This window comes from Pyxicephalus adspersus, chromosome 1, assembly GCF_032062135.1.
Source record: "Pyxicephalus adspersus chromosome 1, UCB_Pads_2.0, whole genome shotgun sequence".
Classification (NCBI taxonomy): Eukaryota; Metazoa; Chordata; class Amphibia; order Anura; family Pyxicephalidae; genus Pyxicephalus; species Pyxicephalus adspersus.
This window is the reverse complement of record NC_092858.1, coordinates 147701211-147719190: the sequence shown is the minus strand read 5'-3', so window position 1 is coordinate 147719190 and position 17980 is coordinate 147701211. Positions and strand designations below refer to the sequence as shown.

The 17980-nt window shown below is 37.4% G+C and overlaps 1 protein-coding gene across 18 annotated transcripts in view; it reads left to right on the top strand.

Moving 5' to 3' along the window:
- Window positions 1–17980, top strand: part of MYO18A (myosin XVIIIA) — a 200433-nt gene that overhangs the window by 75369 nt on the left and 107084 nt on the right. For all 18 annotated transcript variants that reach the window (XM_072430591.1, XM_072430583.1, XM_072430600.1 and 15 more), the window contains 7 exons: window positions 2944–3154; window positions 5128–5270; window positions 6937–7037; window positions 7969–8032; window positions 8605–8749; window positions 14204–14380; window positions 15785–15875. In XM_072430591.1, the coding sequence (XP_072286692.1) occupies window positions 2944–3154; window positions 5128–5270; window positions 6937–7037; window positions 7969–8032; window positions 8605–8749; window positions 14204–14380; window positions 15785–15875 (932 nt within the window). The remainder of the gene's footprint in view (window positions 1–2943; window positions 3155–5127; window positions 5271–6936; window positions 7038–7968; window positions 8033–8604; window positions 8750–14203; window positions 14381–15784; window positions 15876–17980) is intronic.

The window sequence follows — 17980 nt, the reverse complement described above, 5'->3', positions numbered from 1 at the left end:
TAGGGAATCGCCATCTAGTGGATTACTTGAGAATTACATTTATTAATAGAAGAACAGAACTACAGAGTGCCATCTGTGATGCTTCATTTAGATTTACATTAGCACTTAAACTTTATGGACATCTACTGTGTTTTCTGCAAGTGCACTAATATGAATGAATCACTATAGAATGAACTATGCAGGTTACTGAGTGAAATTTAGAAGCTGCCATTCCTGGCCTGCTTTGGAAAATACTAGATACCTGGCAGTTGTGTGATTTTCTAATTTCAGTCCATAGAAGCAAATATACACATATACATTTTTTTCTGCATACTTATTTTGGGAGATAAGATTTTTAGAAAGCGAGGTCACCAGCAGAAGTTTCCATATTTTTTCTATGTTTACCTTTTTTAAATTATTATTATCCTTAAATTAATGGCTAATAAAAAAAGTAAAAGGTCCAAATGTCCCCTTTTTTATTTTAGCTTAAAAATTTTGGGTTGCTTGAATAGAATCAAAATGGTTTACTGGTAATAAAGGCTCAAAGCCAAACCTAACGCCAAACAGCTAAATATGCAGATGAAATACCTATATGGAAGCTGTTTCACAATTTTTCTGTCCATACTCTCCTAAAATTTACATTGTTCTGACACACAGAAAAGCCCTGCAGGGTAAAAGTTTTTCTGTTGCCGTTACTAAACTCTTGTAGGCGTTGTCCTTTCCATAGCCTGCAACGCTACAGAAAAAAGAGAAGCAGCGCACCTATAGCTCACCTTTGTCACTCTACTCTCTCTTATCATCAGCATACCCCTTGTTAGCACATATTGATGCACAACTGACTGGAACCTCCCCCCCTTGTCTGGACTCTGCTCTGTATGACATTGGAAGAGGAAGATACTCGGTCACATTGAGATTCTTCCATGTAATTATCTCTTCATAAATACAGAAGCACAATCATAGACATCCTTTAAATCTGCTTGGAATTTAGCTTTATTGATTATGTGGAACTAGTGGTGATTATGCCAGCTCTGTATCATCTAGAAGTGAAATCTGCTTTATTAGAATGCTGTTTTTTGAGGAGCAGAAATGTTTTGTAATTGGACTGATGTGTTCTTATGTATTTGTAGGAGAGACCTTTACAAATAACCAGCTTTAGTTGACATGTCAGGTGTACTATTATTCAGTGGAATGAGCCTGCTGCTGCATTGTTCCTTCTATCCCGATACGAGCCTTTCTCCTGGCTGCACAGTGATACAGGGGCTCCTCCGGAGTACAAATAATCCCCAAGGCATTATTTCCCAAATTTCCTGCACAATACAATTGGTGAACGTCTTCTCTGAACAGACTACATTTGATCACTGTGAGATGGTATATCTGAAGCCATTGTGTTTTCCTTTAGCATTTTATGAAATACAGTGGTAGGCCTCAGGGGATGCCATTCTGCTCTTAAATTACCCTTCCTCTTCAGCAGCAGAGCCCCTTTATTTTTGAGCACAGAGACATCAGTCTTGTCGGGTTTCATTATAAATTTGCTCTGATGTGAGATACACCGGGGCAGGCCAGGTCATTCAAACCTCGTCAGTTCTTTTCCGGTTTCCCGGTTAAATGCGCTCATAGTTGCCATAGCAACAAAATTTCCCCAGAGCTATAACTGTGCAGGTACATTCACTCCTAATTATGGTCGCAGTCATGTTTCCTAATAAAATCATCCCTTATCTTCCATCAGCTCTGTCATTTCTGAAAGCCATTTCTGTATAGCACTGAAAGCACTCTGGAAAGTTAAGATTTAAACAAGGGAAGGCTATATCATTTTGTGTCGAGTACAAACTGCTGCGTTTGCTTTCAGTGACCTACAATGTGCGCTTCCTTGCTGACAAATTCATTGCTTTACCTATTTGCACGGAGGAAGACTGACACAGATGCAGTAATTCTGAGCGAATAGAGTTGTAATGGCCTAAAAGCTTGCTTTCTAATGACTGTTAATGAAAAAAAAAATCACAACAATTTAGTGCTTTCTCCATGTCTCCCCAATTATTGGTATGAACAACTCATGTGTGTATTAAAGCACCGGCCTTCCTTTGTCCAACAGTGGAAATTGGCTTTGTTGCTGATGGCATTCAATACAACTGCAGCATTCTTTGGAGAAATGTACAGAAATTAAGTATTTGATTGGAGTGTGAGATAACCTTAGATGGGCCAGTAAGGCTGCATACGCATGTTCAGGTATTGCTGCTGGATGCAATCGTTCATGATCAAGAGTGACAAAAGAATGGCAGATTAACGAATGAGCGATATGCACTTAGCGCTGTTCTGCTCTATAGAGAAGGGAGATTGAGCAAGCGGCACCCTGCTGTGCTCTCCTCCCTTCACTTGTATTGCGTCTATTCATCATTGGTCGCTCATGGATCTGCCAGGATGAATACCTGAACAACATCCGGTGACCTCTGAACACGTCAAATTTTCGCTTGAGATGAGCCTGACCGTTCATGTCGGACAAGAACCATATATGTGCACACGGATTAAGCTTCATGCTCCTCATAACTGGAAGTACAGAATGTCACAGCACTCCTATGGATCTGCCTGTCCTCTGTCCAGTACAACTCACAAATCATTTCCCTCCAGTTTTGTAATGTGTATTTTTTGGATTACCATTATTAAACAGTATTTATAAATCGGCAAGGTATTGGGCAGCATTGTACATTCGATAAGGGTTTGCAAACGACAAACAGATACTTGCAATGACACAGAAGGAGAAGAAGACTCTGATCAAAAGAGCCTATATCTAAGAGGTGGGGGGTGGGGGAATGTTGAAAACATCATGAGGATAAGTCTCTCTTTTGTGGGTAAAGGAAAAAAAGTTTCTACTTTTGCTGGTACATCCTCTGAATTATTTTGCTGCCATAATCAACTTGTGTAGTCATAGTAGCTTGCTGTCCTCTGATCTCGCTATTTGTCCTCTTGCAGGTGATGCACATGTTCAAGGGATGTCGCAGGGATGACACATCTCCCCATATATACGGTGTGGCCCAAGCTGCATACTGGAATATGCTGATGACTCGCCAGGACCAGTCTGTTGTCTTATTGGGAAATAGCGGTTCTGGGAAAACCACAAGCTGTCAGCACCTTATCCAATATTTGGCTACCGTGTCTGGCAGCACAGGAAAGATTCTGTCAGGTATGGCACAACTAGTTTGTATATCCAATGTTCCCCTCCAACAGGGTCGTAATATACCAGCAAGTATATCTAAACTCTAACTCTAACATGTTGTTTCCTTAATCAGGGTGTATCATAAACGATTGCTAGTTTTTATGTTTTCTGTGGTTTCTGTGCAATGTGTGTTGGCATCGCATTTTGTAAATTCAAACAAGGGTGCATGTGATGGATAACAACAGCGCATTAGGAAGACACTTTTCACCCAATAGCAGCTTGTGTCAGAATAAAGACTTCACCACTTAGATATCAAAGCAATATGTAACATTTTTGGTTAAAGTACATACTAGTATTTTATGAAGGTTTAAAACTTACTGTGATGCACTCCACTGTCTAAATGGCTCTAATTTTCATGTTAGCATTTTTTAGCTACTGGCTGTCATAACTGCTAAAACCTTGCTTTGAGACTGGCCATGGACCTTGGCCTATGAACTGTCAGCTAGCTTTGGCACCTGTTGGCTAGTAGAAATAAATTCCTATAACTTCTGATACAATCTTGTAATATATCTTCTGGCCACTGAGTGGCACTATTTAATTAGAAGTGTAACAATGTTACAAAGCCTTCAAATGTTACAAAGTTACCTTCAAATATTTTTTTTCCTACCTACATTTTCTTTTCTTGTCCATAACAAGAACATATACAGGCATACTACTAAATGGGATCCATAGTCTCTTTTGGATAAACATTATAAAGAGATTGGCTTTATATGAAAAATCTTATTATTGAGTGTTAAGGTTTTAAAACCTTTCTGTATATAGTTTGTAATTCTATATAATGGTGGGGGCAGCCATATGTAAACGCATATGCAGGGTTTTCTTCACGCTAAATGATACTGCAAGCATACCAGACAGGGTCTGTGTGAATGACGGCAACAAACTCTCATCAGGCTGACATAATATCCAGCACTGACAAACATACCATTAAATGCATCATAAATGCTATGTTAGCCTGGGATGCCCCCCACAGTTAGTCCTTGGACCACAAAGATTCCATAATAGGTTCAGATGGGAGGTCAGAACAGTCATTCTTGGGTGGCTACCAGCAGTTGGTAACGTTTGTCATCCCTAACTGCTGCGTTGGTTCTTGATGAACCAGCGTTTCAACATTTTACAGTTTGTGGCTATGCACCACTCACTACCGCCTTCATTCATTGACTATGGGTGTGCAGTTAAAAACTGTACATGTATGTTTGCAGCTTACTGTGTTAATAAACATACATACTGCGTATTTTCTGTAAAATTTTAAACTGTGAACACATAGTAATTTTTGATTGGTATCAGAGTTGAAGATATCTGAAGGTCACTTGTTCCCTAACTAATATCTTCGTAAACCACAATAAGATGTGATCCTCCTATGTTTCATGAATTCTCCCATAGTGAAATATGTCCATCAGAATTTTCAGGGATGCCACAGCTATCCTGTCCAGTATAGAATGAGTTATTAAAAGATTTACCTGCAATAAAGTAACACCATCAGCAAGACCTTGTAGTAAGGATAAGTTTCATTACTGTTGCCTTTTTTTATTAAAAGATTAAACAAATTAGCAGAAGACTTCAGTCTGTTTCCCATACAAACCTTTATTATATCAATTTATGATTAGTTCCTTTCTCTGCCGTTCCCTTTTCTTTCTTTCTGCATGCTTCTTATAATGCAGCACAACTAATTGCTTGCACTTTGTCTTCCTCCTGTAGCCTAAGCATTAATGTACAGGGGCTGCAGGGGAACTAATACCAAATAAATTCTGGTACTTAAACTGCTCTAATTTAAATAAAAAAGCACAAGGGTGTATTAAATACAGAGCTGCAATAATTTCTTTTTCATTTCAGAATTCACCTTTATGTCAGAGCTCTTTCTTATATAAATGTTCTATTGAGTTTAGTAATCTTTCCTGGTAAACCTAATCACTATACTCCTGAATTTTTTTTTTTTTTTGCAGCGGAAAAGTGGCAAGCTGTGTACACAATCTTGGAGGCTTTCGGCAACAGCAGTACCAACTTGAATGGAAATGCCACCCGCTTTTCACAGATCATTTCACTTGACTTTGACCAGGCTGGACAAGTGGCATCTGCTTCTATACAGGTGAGAGAAGAGATGCTCAAATATATGTCTGGCTGCCTGCGGTTACTATTGAGAGCTTATAAGACCTACAAGTAAGCGTGGAAAATGTGTTTAGATTTGTAAGCCGGTGTGGTGTGTGATTTTAGCCTTCAGCATGGAAAGGATTAACATTGGATACTAAGTAGCTTTTCATAAGTGCACAAGACTGTGAATTAATTTCTTACAAGAAAACAAATTCTACCAGTTTACAACTGCAAGGATGTTGCTGGTTTATCTAGAACTAAATTAACCCCTTTCTACTTGCTCAGATACCCTCTAGGAAGGCTATCCGCTTTCTGTTTTCAAAGGAAAGTGTGGTATTGTGGTTGGTAAGGTCACTAGTGGAGAACTTCCCAGTGGTCTTACTAGCCAGGGAGCAGCACTTAAAAAAACAAAAACACACTAAGTTCTGTATTCCTGAAGCTCATATTCTCCCCTTGAATTTAAGTGAATCCAGTTTATTGGCACTGTATGGTCTCTGACCTAAAGTAATCTTCTACCTTGGGCATCACAGTACAGAAGTTGGTTGTAGGTTGCCAGATACTATATTTTTTAAATGATCATTCTACCCAAATGTGATATTTAGTCCAATTTGACCATCTACATGTTTTGGATATTCCAGCATCTTCCACTGATTTATAAAAGAACAAAAAATATACCAAACAAAAATTCAAACAGGGAGAACCCATCATACTTTTCATAAGGGTGCAGACTTAGCAATGAATTCTTGCAAGGGAAGGCCCTCGGTCTAATAATTTTGAGTATACCGATCATTTAAGCAGTACATGTAGACTGTGGATATGACCTCACCACCTGCTGCGCTGGGTTTGATACTTATCCTGTAAAAAGTTGGTCTGCCTTAGTTATCTTTTTAATAATCATTAGCCGTTTTTAGCCAATTTGCTGTGAAAAGTAACCTAAAACTCTGTAAAACTGATCTATTCTGCTGAGGTGCTGATGTATGTGTAACTTTGTAGTGTGCTTTAATTGTGTATTAGTGTAACAGATTATAGTATGTAATATAGGTCAATGCTCAATCACAGAGTGCAGCTGAAAAATAGGCTAGGACTATTCGTACTTTTTGTTTCCTTATGTATAGGTTACTAATACAATTGGCCTAATTTATAAAAGCTCTCCAAGACTGGAAAAGATGGACTATCATCGGTGAACCTGAGTGAACCAGCAAACCTGGAATAGATTACTTTCAATCATTTGCTATTTGGTAAATGTTTGCAATCATGGACGAGATCCATTCCAAGTTTGCATTATCATGATAATCTAACTTCTCTAGTCTTGCAGAGAATTAATAAATCAGGTCCAATAAAACATAGTTATTTGCAGTATTAACCTGTTTGCCTTTATTATTCACCACAAGAAAAATTCTAGCACTCTGATTTAGAAGTTTTTTTTTTACTGATGTTTACCATTTTGCTTTCTAAAAAGCTATTGAGGATGCGAGGACACTCAAGCAAACAACCACAGCATTAGTCACATTTTAACACATTACAAAGAGCAGTCTCACACACCGTTCATATCATTTAAATGTTCACTTTTAACATTTAAATAAATATTTAGCTCTGAGATCTGAAGTTTGTTTTTTGTTGTCTTGATTTATTTTACTTTACTTTTACTTTTTTCTGGGTTTCAGACAATGCTTTTGGAGAAACTCAGAGTGGCCAGACGTCCCGAAAATGAAGCTTCCTTCAATATTTTCTACTACCTCCTGGCTGGAGCAGACAGCACTCTTCGGTATATCATTATTACACAGTGTATATATAGCACCAGCATGTTACGCAACGCTGTACAATGTCCATAGTCATGTCACTAACTGTTCCTCTAAGGGTCTCACAATCTAATGTCCCTACCATAGTCATATGTCTTTTATTGCAATCTAATGTCAATTTTAGTGGAAAGCCAATAAACCTAACTGCATTTTTTTTTAATTTGGGACAAAATCGTAGGAAACCCATGCAAAGACAGGGAGAACCTGCAAACTCCATGCAGATAGTGTCCTGGCTGAGATTCAAACCTAGGACCCAGAACTGCAAAGGCAGCGCTAACCATTGAGCCACCGTGCTGCTCATCAGTGCAATACCTTAACTGTTTAGCATGTTATTTTATTTTTTAAATACAGTAATGACTTAAGACAGATATGTTCTAAAAGCTCAGTTCAGACTGCAGTTTTTGCTGCTGCGGTTAACTATATTCAGCCACAATGGTTAACACTAAAACAAGTATGTTCATTGTCCATTGTCCTGTTTTTTTTTTTCTTTTTAACGGGTTAACTTGCAGTAACATTGCTTCATGGTTTTTTGGATGCTACATGCAGCGTCCAATAATGGTTATCTGCTTTAACTGCTAACCACAATTACATACCTTCTTAAAGATTGATCCCTGGTTTCTGTTGACCACTGCATACCATTATTCTTTACATTGATATGAAATGTGAATATATGTGTTTGTCCCTAATAGCATTAAAAGTCCATTTTCCAACAAATTAGGAAACGCAAGCCTTTGCTGAACAATGTGTTCCAAGTTGAAGGCTTTGGCTGTTTGAAAGTGTTCATGAATTATATGTGCTCATTGCAGCCCAAAAGCTAAATATCATAACAATCTGGTCACTTGTTGCAGTGTTGCTAGTGCTTTATGTTATTAAACTGAATTTGTTATCCTTTTACAGCACAGAGCTTCACCTCAACCACTTGGCAGAAAACAACGTGTTTGGTATTACTCTCAATTCCAAGGTAGCTAGTGTCCAGCAAATACACATATTTGTTATTGTAAATCTCCTTAATCTTTTCAAATTATATTAGAGTGTAACAACTTGTTTTACATTCTTATTTTTACATTGTCATGCTATCTTGTACAAGTCATCTATGAGGTGCATCACTCACTGTCCTTATACTGAGGTTTGAATACATTTGGTTAACATTAGATTTGGACTGAAAAATGGCACACGTATTACAAATTCACCCCTAAGCTTTGCTGAAAGATATTAGTCTAGTACCTATACAATACTGGATTGTCAGTTACCAAGAACCCCTGAACACTCACAGAGTAGTGACTGGCAATGTTGGATCTTTAAGAGAATATTTTACATCTCATCCCGGGTATACTCTTGGTTTGGCCAGGCATAGTTGCAGTCACATAGACTACATACTTTAGCACAGGCTCACATAATTACCTGTCAAGTAGTTTTAGGTACTGTTACTTAAATTAATATTGTTCCATACATATGATATTGTGTTTAGACAAGCTTTTAATAACTGAAAATGAATATCTAATAATCCACAAACACTGCCTGTAATATCTCAAGGCTGAAGACAAGCAGAAGTCAGCACAGCTGTTTACCAAACTGCAGGCTGCTATGAAAATCCTGGGAATCTCTGGCGATGAGCAGAAGGCCTTCTGGTTAATTCTTGGAGCTATTTACCACCTTGGGTCAGCTGGAGCCACCAAAGGTACATTGTTATTGCTTTTGTAACCCAAGGATGTAGCACTCACATCATACCTACAAAATTAGATAAATAGTTATGTCCTTCTGTATTTTCCTAAAAAGAACTGTCAGGTGGAAATATTACCTGTTGGAATTACACTCTTTTAATGAGGCCCTGTTTTCAGATAATTACTTTTGACCCCAATTTTCCAATAAGATTGTATTTGTATTTAATAGTTGTGCACATGTTCCTTTCATGCAGAGACACTCCTAGATAAGCAGAGGGTTATAGAGCACAAGCAAGGTGGAGCTGTGCTTGGGAATTTTCACTTTGTGTAAATCCCCAACAACTTTAGAGAAACATCACATTTCTGTACTATAATGTGGGAAGGAAAAGTAGTAAACGTGGCAAAATGCTTGATGTATTATTTTAATTGTGCTTTTACCTACATTTTTTTAATTGTTTTGGTACAGGGTCATTTTAGTGGTAATACTCAGTTCTTCAACTTTAATCCTCCAAGGCCAGATTTTGGTAGAAACAGTAATTTTTAAGCTCTTTGTAAACCATACTTTACTTTATTAACTGAAATAAAGTGAAATGCTACTACTAAAAATACTATTAGTGAAATGCTAAAAATGTGTGCAGATCCTGGTCCTTTGAGGACTGGAGTTGAGGATCCCTGTTCTATACAGGAAGGTGAAGAAAGCTAAAACTTTTGGGTACTGATTGAATTTTTGAATAATGTCTATATGTCATGACAGACAGAGACAAGAGAAAGGCATCCTTTATGCCTGACATCCGGCCTGGTACTACCTGAAATGTAGAGCTGCAATTTTAAAACAATTTAAGATTAGAGATTCAACTTGTCATTAACTTGTTGCCTTATGGTTTTTGATTTTGTGAACACATATCAGAGATGTAGAGATTTATTTTTTTAATGCTTTTTATATATTGTGTAATTTTTTAGGATCATAGTCTGTACAAAAGAAATAGTTTCTGTGTTCCCTGCTTTTGATGCATAACCAGTTCATTATATTTAGTGACAATAACAATGACTGCGACTTAAATTCCTGTGTAACCTTGCCTTCCCTGCAGTCTCAGATGTAGATGCTCTTGGTAAATGTCTGGTTTTTTGATGAGTTTTGTTTCTTTACCAGTGTGCTTTTCTTCTTTTCCTTCCAACGAGAGATTGCACTATTTAGGGTTTCACTCACTGCTCTGCACAGCATGGAGCATGTCAGATCCCCATCATTCACTGGGCCCAGGCACTGACTATGGCTTTTCAACCACTCTGCTTCAATGAACCATATTTTTCTGCAGATATTATGCCAACTCCTAACAGTTAGTTGTGAAATCTAGTGCAAGACGCTGTAGCACACGGCATCTCTTTTTTTAATTTTCTAAACCATATTGGCAACAAAGCTAGGTTAGTATTATTCATAGCATGTAAGGTCCTTAGCCGTATGGGCCATGAAGCAATATTTTGGGAGTTTATTAGCGTACAGAGTATTAAAAACTATGTGTATTGAAAGATAGCTGTTATCCCTATTGTAAATGGTTTTGCACATTCTGGCAAATAGTGTTTTAACAGCCTTTGCCACGAGTACCCATCTTACTTTTTTAGCTAGCGTGCTGTGTTTTTCAGCCACTAGAGGGAAGTCTATGTCAGGCAGTGCAATTAGAAACTGTACTGTGCTTGCACGCACAAAACTTAGACACACTCTATTTATGATGTGTGATAACATACAGAAAGAAAACGTCTGCTAGTGATCAGATCAAGTGGTAATAATTCCCTATTTCTGGACTTTCACTGAGACTTAATTTGCAAATGAGCAAATTCATTTTAAACTATTAACAGCAGAGATTTTATTCATCTCTTATTGCAAGTCCGATGTGTGTGCTAAGTGGTTTAGATGATGGTGGATTCAGAACTGGGGCAAATTTTTATGGTAAAATACCAGTATGCCAGGCAGTGTAAAATGTCTTGTCTTTAAGTTGGTGTTTGTTGTAGTTAAATGTTCAAACTCTACCAAACTATGTAATCGAATAAAGATCATTACCCCTTTCCAAAGAAGAAGGGATCAGTCTTTAACTGTTCATATGTCTGAAGGATCACTGATCAAGATCATGATCAGATCTCATCTTCTTTTCATAAGCGATGAGAAATTTGTGTATCTGATGCAATGTGTGATATTCTTTACAATTTCTGTGTATTAATGTGGATTTTTATTTTTTTAATAGCACTGTTTTTTATTGCATGTCTTTATTCACTTCATTCTGCTGTCAGCTTGACTTTGCATGGCTTTATAACTGTTATTTGCCCATATGAAATTAGGCAGACTTACCCATTAACTTCTTATTGCACAGAACTGATAACGCTAAGTGGTCTATTTAAAAATGGTTTCACTCAAGATTTACTCAACATTGACCCACATTGGAATCAAAAAGGAAATGTGCAAAACAAGGATAAAAGTTTTGTTTACACAATTTTTCCATTGAATCCAATGTGTATCTTAGTAAAAACATTCATAAATAGACACCCTAAATATTAAAGTAAGTTATTGCTTGAGACTTGGAATAATATGCTGTGCACCGTACTCAACACTGCATGAGTTTCCTTCCATCCTATGGGTGCAATGTGCTGATCACAGGTGCTGCTGTTACAAATATCTAGCCTCCAGAATTTTTTTTAATAAACCTGGAAACCTTAAGCATTCCTTCCTGTAGTGTTAGGCCATGTCACGTTGTTGAAGGAAAATTAAATTTTCTGGGATTTCACATTTTATGTTATAAAATCATTGTGGTATTCACTGTAGCTCTTTACTACTCAGCCTGAATGTCCCTGATATGGCTACTTTTATTAATTGGACTCTAGTCCTCTCTGTTATGGAGGCATAGCATCACATGTGGGCTCAGGCAGTCTGCATGTTTTTAGGAAGCAGTGTACAATATCCTTGCAGCTCCCCCATCCCACTCATTATTTGCCTGTATTGCACTGAACTATAAAAGCATCTAGAGGGGTCACATTACACATAAACTGGGCATGAGTGCATTTTACATTTCATTCTCCAAGTTTTAAACTTAACAAAAGAATTGTTGTCTCTATGGAGGGCTGCAGCTGACATGTCTGACTGGAGTGTGACATTACCAGTAATTAAAGATGACCATTGAAAGCTGGAGAATGTCCACCGAGCGTATGAACTATTGAATATTCACAGTGAATGTTCTAGTAATAGCACCCTATATATTCACCGTAAAAGTCTCCTTTTTCTTGGTCCAATTAAAATAGAGATGTCTGAGATGCTGCTACTTTCCACTACTGAATTGAAATAATCCGATTCCTTTTTCTACAGTCACAAAAACACGACATGCAGACAAAATCATCCAGAAAGTGTGCTGTAATGGAAGCCAAATCCCATAATCTCAAACTATCACAGCAATACTTATGTAAACGGGAATCTTTTATGGATGGTATCAAGGGGATTATTTATAAGTACTTTATTTACTTTCCATTAGAGAAAACCATGTTGAAGGGATATGCCGTTCAATTAAATTACTGCTGCCTATTACAGCAAATATTTTTACACTGGACACTTTACACCTTAGGAAAAAGAAGCTCATTTCATCGTGCTTCTGCTTTCATATAAAAGATTGTCATTACAGAGGTCTTTCAGCCAAAAAGTGAAGACTTGCTCAGCTCTCTTCTACCATCAAGAAAGGATCTGACTATATAGTGGCTAATATAAACAGTTCTGATTATGGTTAATGCTATCATGCACAGAAGTTTAAGTAAATGGAAAAATGCAGCAGGGCACGTATTTTTGCTGAAAAAATAAAGTATACTTTTAAAGCAGGTTGCTTGCTCCATTTTTGAAATTTTAATGAGGCCCAAATATCTAGTGGGGTAAAGACCTTATGACAACAGTAACCCCCCCCCCCCCCCCCATCCCTGCTTATAGGAGAGTATGTAAAGGATTCTGTTTGTGTCTATACAAATTAGCCCAAGTGTAAAAGACAATTACCATTCTCCTGTTCTTGCTTGGCCACGTTGTTGTTTTAGTAAAGTGATAAGAATCCCAGTGGTTGATAGTGGATAAAAGGTTGAGAAGAAATCCAAGCATGTGATCGCCTGTTACCCTGCAGTGTTTCCCTTCTGTAATCCTCTAATTTGGCAGCACCTGTGGTCAGCACATTGTAATAACACGCAGAGTCCTGACCTGCACAGCCTACACCTGCAGCCTGTTCTCTGTCCCCCTTTATACCTCCATTTTCTTCTGATTGAAGAATTGCACATTTGTGTCTGCCTGTTTTCTAACCAAGTATTTTTATTTGCATGTTGCATGCTGCTCCGTTGCAATACAGAAGCAGATGAAGGTAAAGAATGTGTTTTTATCTTTATTGCTTTTTATATATTCCCATTGTGTCTGTTCTGTCCTGTTTAGATGGTCGTGATAGTTTCTCAGCGCTGGATGCAGTGCAAAGAATTTTTGGTTGACTCATATTGAGACTAGCATCTCTTATTTACATGCCAGAGCTGTGCAGAGGGAAAAAAAATTTGAGACAAATTAGACAATTAGATCATGGGTCCACCACAGTCGCAAGTATTCTTTTTGTAGTTTAGGATAAAATGGGGGAAGGATTTTAATTCCTGCTGGGCCCTAAAATTAAGAAAAAAAAATTGTTTGAATTTGATAGGACTGCCACCCTGTGGGTATACCGGTATGCTGTTAACCACAGGTGGAAGGAGGGGTACTTTATCCATTTCCTATTTTTTCCTATTTAGACTTGTAGCCACATAACTTGTAAACATGGTCAAGAGGTTTAGTTGGTATCCAGTCATGTGTTACAATATATAAGTTCTAGGTGTCTGGCATCTTACAATGATTGTTTTCAGATGTGGTGCTGGCTGCATCTAGTAACTGCTCGTCTCCTGCATGTACAAAAGTCTTTAGAGTTCGCGGAAAATGGAGTGAAAAACAAAAAAACTTAGTGACCATTCTGTGGGCAAAAATTAGCTAGAAATGTCATAGGTAAATGGGCAAGCTGTCTACACCACAAATTGTTGTGCTTAACAATAGTCATGTACAGAGTGCATAATATTTCTATGTCGGAGAAGAAGGGCTACAGCAGTAAATGTCCATTCTGGGTTACCATTCAGATTGCAGTGTAAAACTTTGGCTTACACTGCATCATTCCATGGTTCTCTCTCATTTGTCAGTGTGTTAGGTTGATGGTGTAGGGATGTTGCAATGTCTCCTGGCATAAATTAAACTTCTTTATATCAGGTGGGCATCATTTGATTGCCTTGGCCTACCTGAGATGTGTTGTTGACCATGTGAACATGTTTATTGGTGTTTAATAAATAGATCAAAACGGACAGGGAGTGTTTGGTTTGTATTCAAATTAGCCCACATCATTCGTTTTAGACAAATGGCACAGGTAGTATACTCACAACAACCAAACATTATTCTCCCAAAGGTGGCAGGAAACAATTTGCACGTCATGAATGGGCTCAGAAAGCTGCTTATCTCCTGGGCTGTTCATTGGAAGAACTTTCCTCATCCATATTCAAACACCAATCAAAAACCAGCACCCTCCAAAAGTCAACCTCCTTTCGCCAGGGACTGGATGATGCCAGCCAAGGAGATGGTTCAGGTAAGCTAAAACACACATTCTGTATTTATCATTGTAGTAGATACAAAATATGATTACATCTAAATCTGCAAAATAGATTTGCAAATATAAATATTTTTAAGCTATAGAGTAAACTGCAAATTAGTTAAATTAAGTTGCATGTTAAATTAAATCCCCTAAGCTTAATTTTGTTTTTTGAATGGGTAATAGAAAGCAACATTACCTTACTGCCTACTCCTACTCCCTTACTTCTTTCTATTTATCTGCTCATACAATGTAATAATATATGTACAGGTAGTCCCTGGGTTACATACGAGATAGGGACTGTAGGTTTGTTCTTAAGTTGAATTTGTATGTAAGTGGGAACAGGTACATTATTTTAATTCAATTAGGACAGATGTTTGTCTTAACATATAATTAGGTATTGTAGTGTCAGTTACTGTATAAAATCCTCACTGTGAGTTAATCACAAACAAAGCAAAAAAAGCAAAAAAACTTTATGAAGCCTAGACATTCATTAACTTGTTGAGCAAGCTGTGCTTTGATATGCAAAACAACTGCAGAGTTTGTCTTGGTCATTAAAGAGTTACAAGAAGCTGCAGAAAAAGCTCAGTCCCTAAGATCACCCACAACCTCAGCTGTGTTTAGCAAAATATTTCTTCTGCAAGTAATGCAAACTGCCCCCTTTCCCCTATCAAGCCTCAGTCCTGCACATAAGCAAGCAGAGAAGCTTTGTTCGTATCTAGGATTCGTCTGTATGTCGCATATCCTTAATTCAGGGACTACCTGTAATATATTATGATTACATTTAATCGCCAATATTTTACCACAAGCTAATAATTTTTTGTTTTTTAAATTGCTTTTGTTACATTAGCACCAGATCCCTTTAAGAACCAGTAAGGGAATAGACATATCTAAACAGAAATAAGACAGACTTTATTTAAACAGGTTGTCTTTTTAAAGAGAATTCAAGTTTGGTGTGACTCACAATGGCCTAATCTCTACAATTTAATGTTGACTTTAAATCTTCTAACCTTTTTAAAATGTAGAAATCGCAGCCTTTAATTGAAACATCTCATTCCTGGCCTCACATATTCATCTGACATTTCCTTATTCAATTTTTCTTGTTTTCTTTCTTTTGCATATTTCTTAGTTTTCAGTTATTTAAAATAATTTTATTACCTAAGTAATTTTATGGTGAGATGGCCTAGACTGATTAGACCGAAGGCAGTGACCCAGCCATCATACCTGTCTACTTACGTGTCTCTGTCTTCTCTTCCTGGCACTATTCACACAGCAATAGTCCTAATTTTTTAGAATACAGTTAGAACTAAATTATTTGCCAGTATTACTTGATTACAGTATTACTTGATTACTGTTGTTCTAGCTTTGCATTAACTTTAATTTTTTTTCCTCCCTTCACAGGTCCCAAATTGTCTGCCTTGGAATGTCTGGAAGGAATGGCCTCTGGATTGTACTCAGAGCTTTTCACTTTGCTCATCTCGCTGCTTAACAGGTATGGAAGTGGGATGATCAAATTGTGGAAGATTAATTAGGATTTATTACCATTGCACAATGTGATGTCTAATAGTAATCAGGTGACTACATACTGTGTGTAGCAGCAATGTGGTGGACATGATTCCTATTTCATGGCCCAAATATGCCTACACTCCGCACTACCGCTTACTTTCCCTCATTTCTGGTTTGAGGTGGTGAGTGGGTCAGTCTTGTGTGACCATGTAATACTGAAAGTAGAAGGAACAATAAATCCCAGACTACATTTCCCAGCATCTCTTCATCTTGGTAGAAACAAAATAGTTACCTGAGGAGAGGGAGGAGTGGTTGTAACTCATAGAAAGTGAGTGGTAAACAATTGGAAGACCTCAATATTTTAACAAAATTTTAGGCCAGGATTGGTTGGATAGGTGCGCAGATACTGATGACTGCCAAATAAAGGAGTTTTTGAATTTGAAAACTTGAGTTTCTAAATTATTACCTAAAACTTACACAGAAGAAGTGCAGAACAGCAGAACATAGAGAAGTGAAACTGCAATGAAGTATTCATACATAATGACAAACTAACTAGAAGCTGTATTTAAACTTTACTGATGGGTTCACCTATAATGTCTCCTGTTTAGTTTAGAATACACATTGCAGGTTGTCTTTTGAAGAGTAAGTTGTTGAAGGGGCAGTTTCTGTCCAATGAGGGAAAAAACACAATGCATGGTTGATTTTCAAACAAATAACACATACACTAAACTTTTCCTGCAGCAAGTCCTGATATCATAGCAGATATTTGCTTGCTTCATTGGGCAGTGAAAATGAGAATGGATGGAAATTAAGGAGATGAAAACCATGCCACTCCATTGTGACTGAATGCCAAAAGAATCCTGTTTGTTTGTCCTTTGCCAGCCAACTGCTGTTTCTGTGCAGTTTAGCCTTAGGCTGATTTTTGCAAATTAATGATTTTAGTTGGTAGGAGGGATTTTTGCAAAAAAATAATGTGGAATTCCAGCCAAAAATATCTAGCTAAAAAAAAATAGTTTTTAAAGGCATCATAACAAAACCAACTTTTGCTGCAATATTCACCTTGATAGTCAATCCAAATATTTCCTCCATAGTTTATTTTGATACTAGATGTCCTTGGCCAGCATTATTAAACCCTATTTTTCTTTGCCTTAAACTAAACCCACCCAAGCCTGTGAATGAACAGTAAAAGGAGAAGCAGCAGAGTGATTACCTCATCTCTCTGGCATTGTGCTTTTTTAATATCTGATCAAAATGATTCTTGTCAGCACCAGAACTGGTGACATGTACTACCTCCTCCTTACCCTTCAGATCTGCTTGCTATACAGGGGCTGCTAGAGGCTGAAATCAGGTCAAATTCAAGTACTTGCTCTGCTTGTAATAAAAAATACATTTTTTACATGTATTTATGAATACAGGGCTGCCTAGATTTAACATATTTATCATGAACAGTGCCATAGCACCTTTATTATAGTATGTTTCACACTCCAGTAAATTCACCATTGATTAAATGTTTAAACCAGGGCCTTTCCCTATATTTAGAACCTAATTTTGGCTTTGTTTTGATTCTCTAATGTGTGTTTTCACATAGAACAGCTTTCAATGTGCCGATAACTAGGGCATCAGTCTTCTGTTCAGGTGAATTGCAGTCTGATCACTGTTGTTCATGTTCATTCTTTAAATGGATTGTGTTGCCATCATCCATCAAGTAAGTGATTTATTTCTCAGTTGAATGAGAGTTAGGGCATACGCTCGGTTTGAATTAAGGGCTGGGTGCTGCTCACCGAACAGGCTTGTACCCATCACCACTGCTAAATAACTCTTTCATTTTTCATTGTTCATTTAGATTTCACATAAGGTGGAACTGACTGTTGCAAGTTTTCAGAGAAAGCAATATGTTTAACATATTTTATGTACAGTGTGCACAAAAGTATTGCTTGTAGAAAGAGGGCAGAGTTTATTGCAGAAGAGACATGCAATGTCTGTTCTACCCCGAACCTTTACCTTCTTCTTGTTTTAGTTTAAGGTTTATTTTCATTGTAAGACACTCATGTGAATGGCAAACAAGCTATCAGTGGGTATTCAGATGTTATA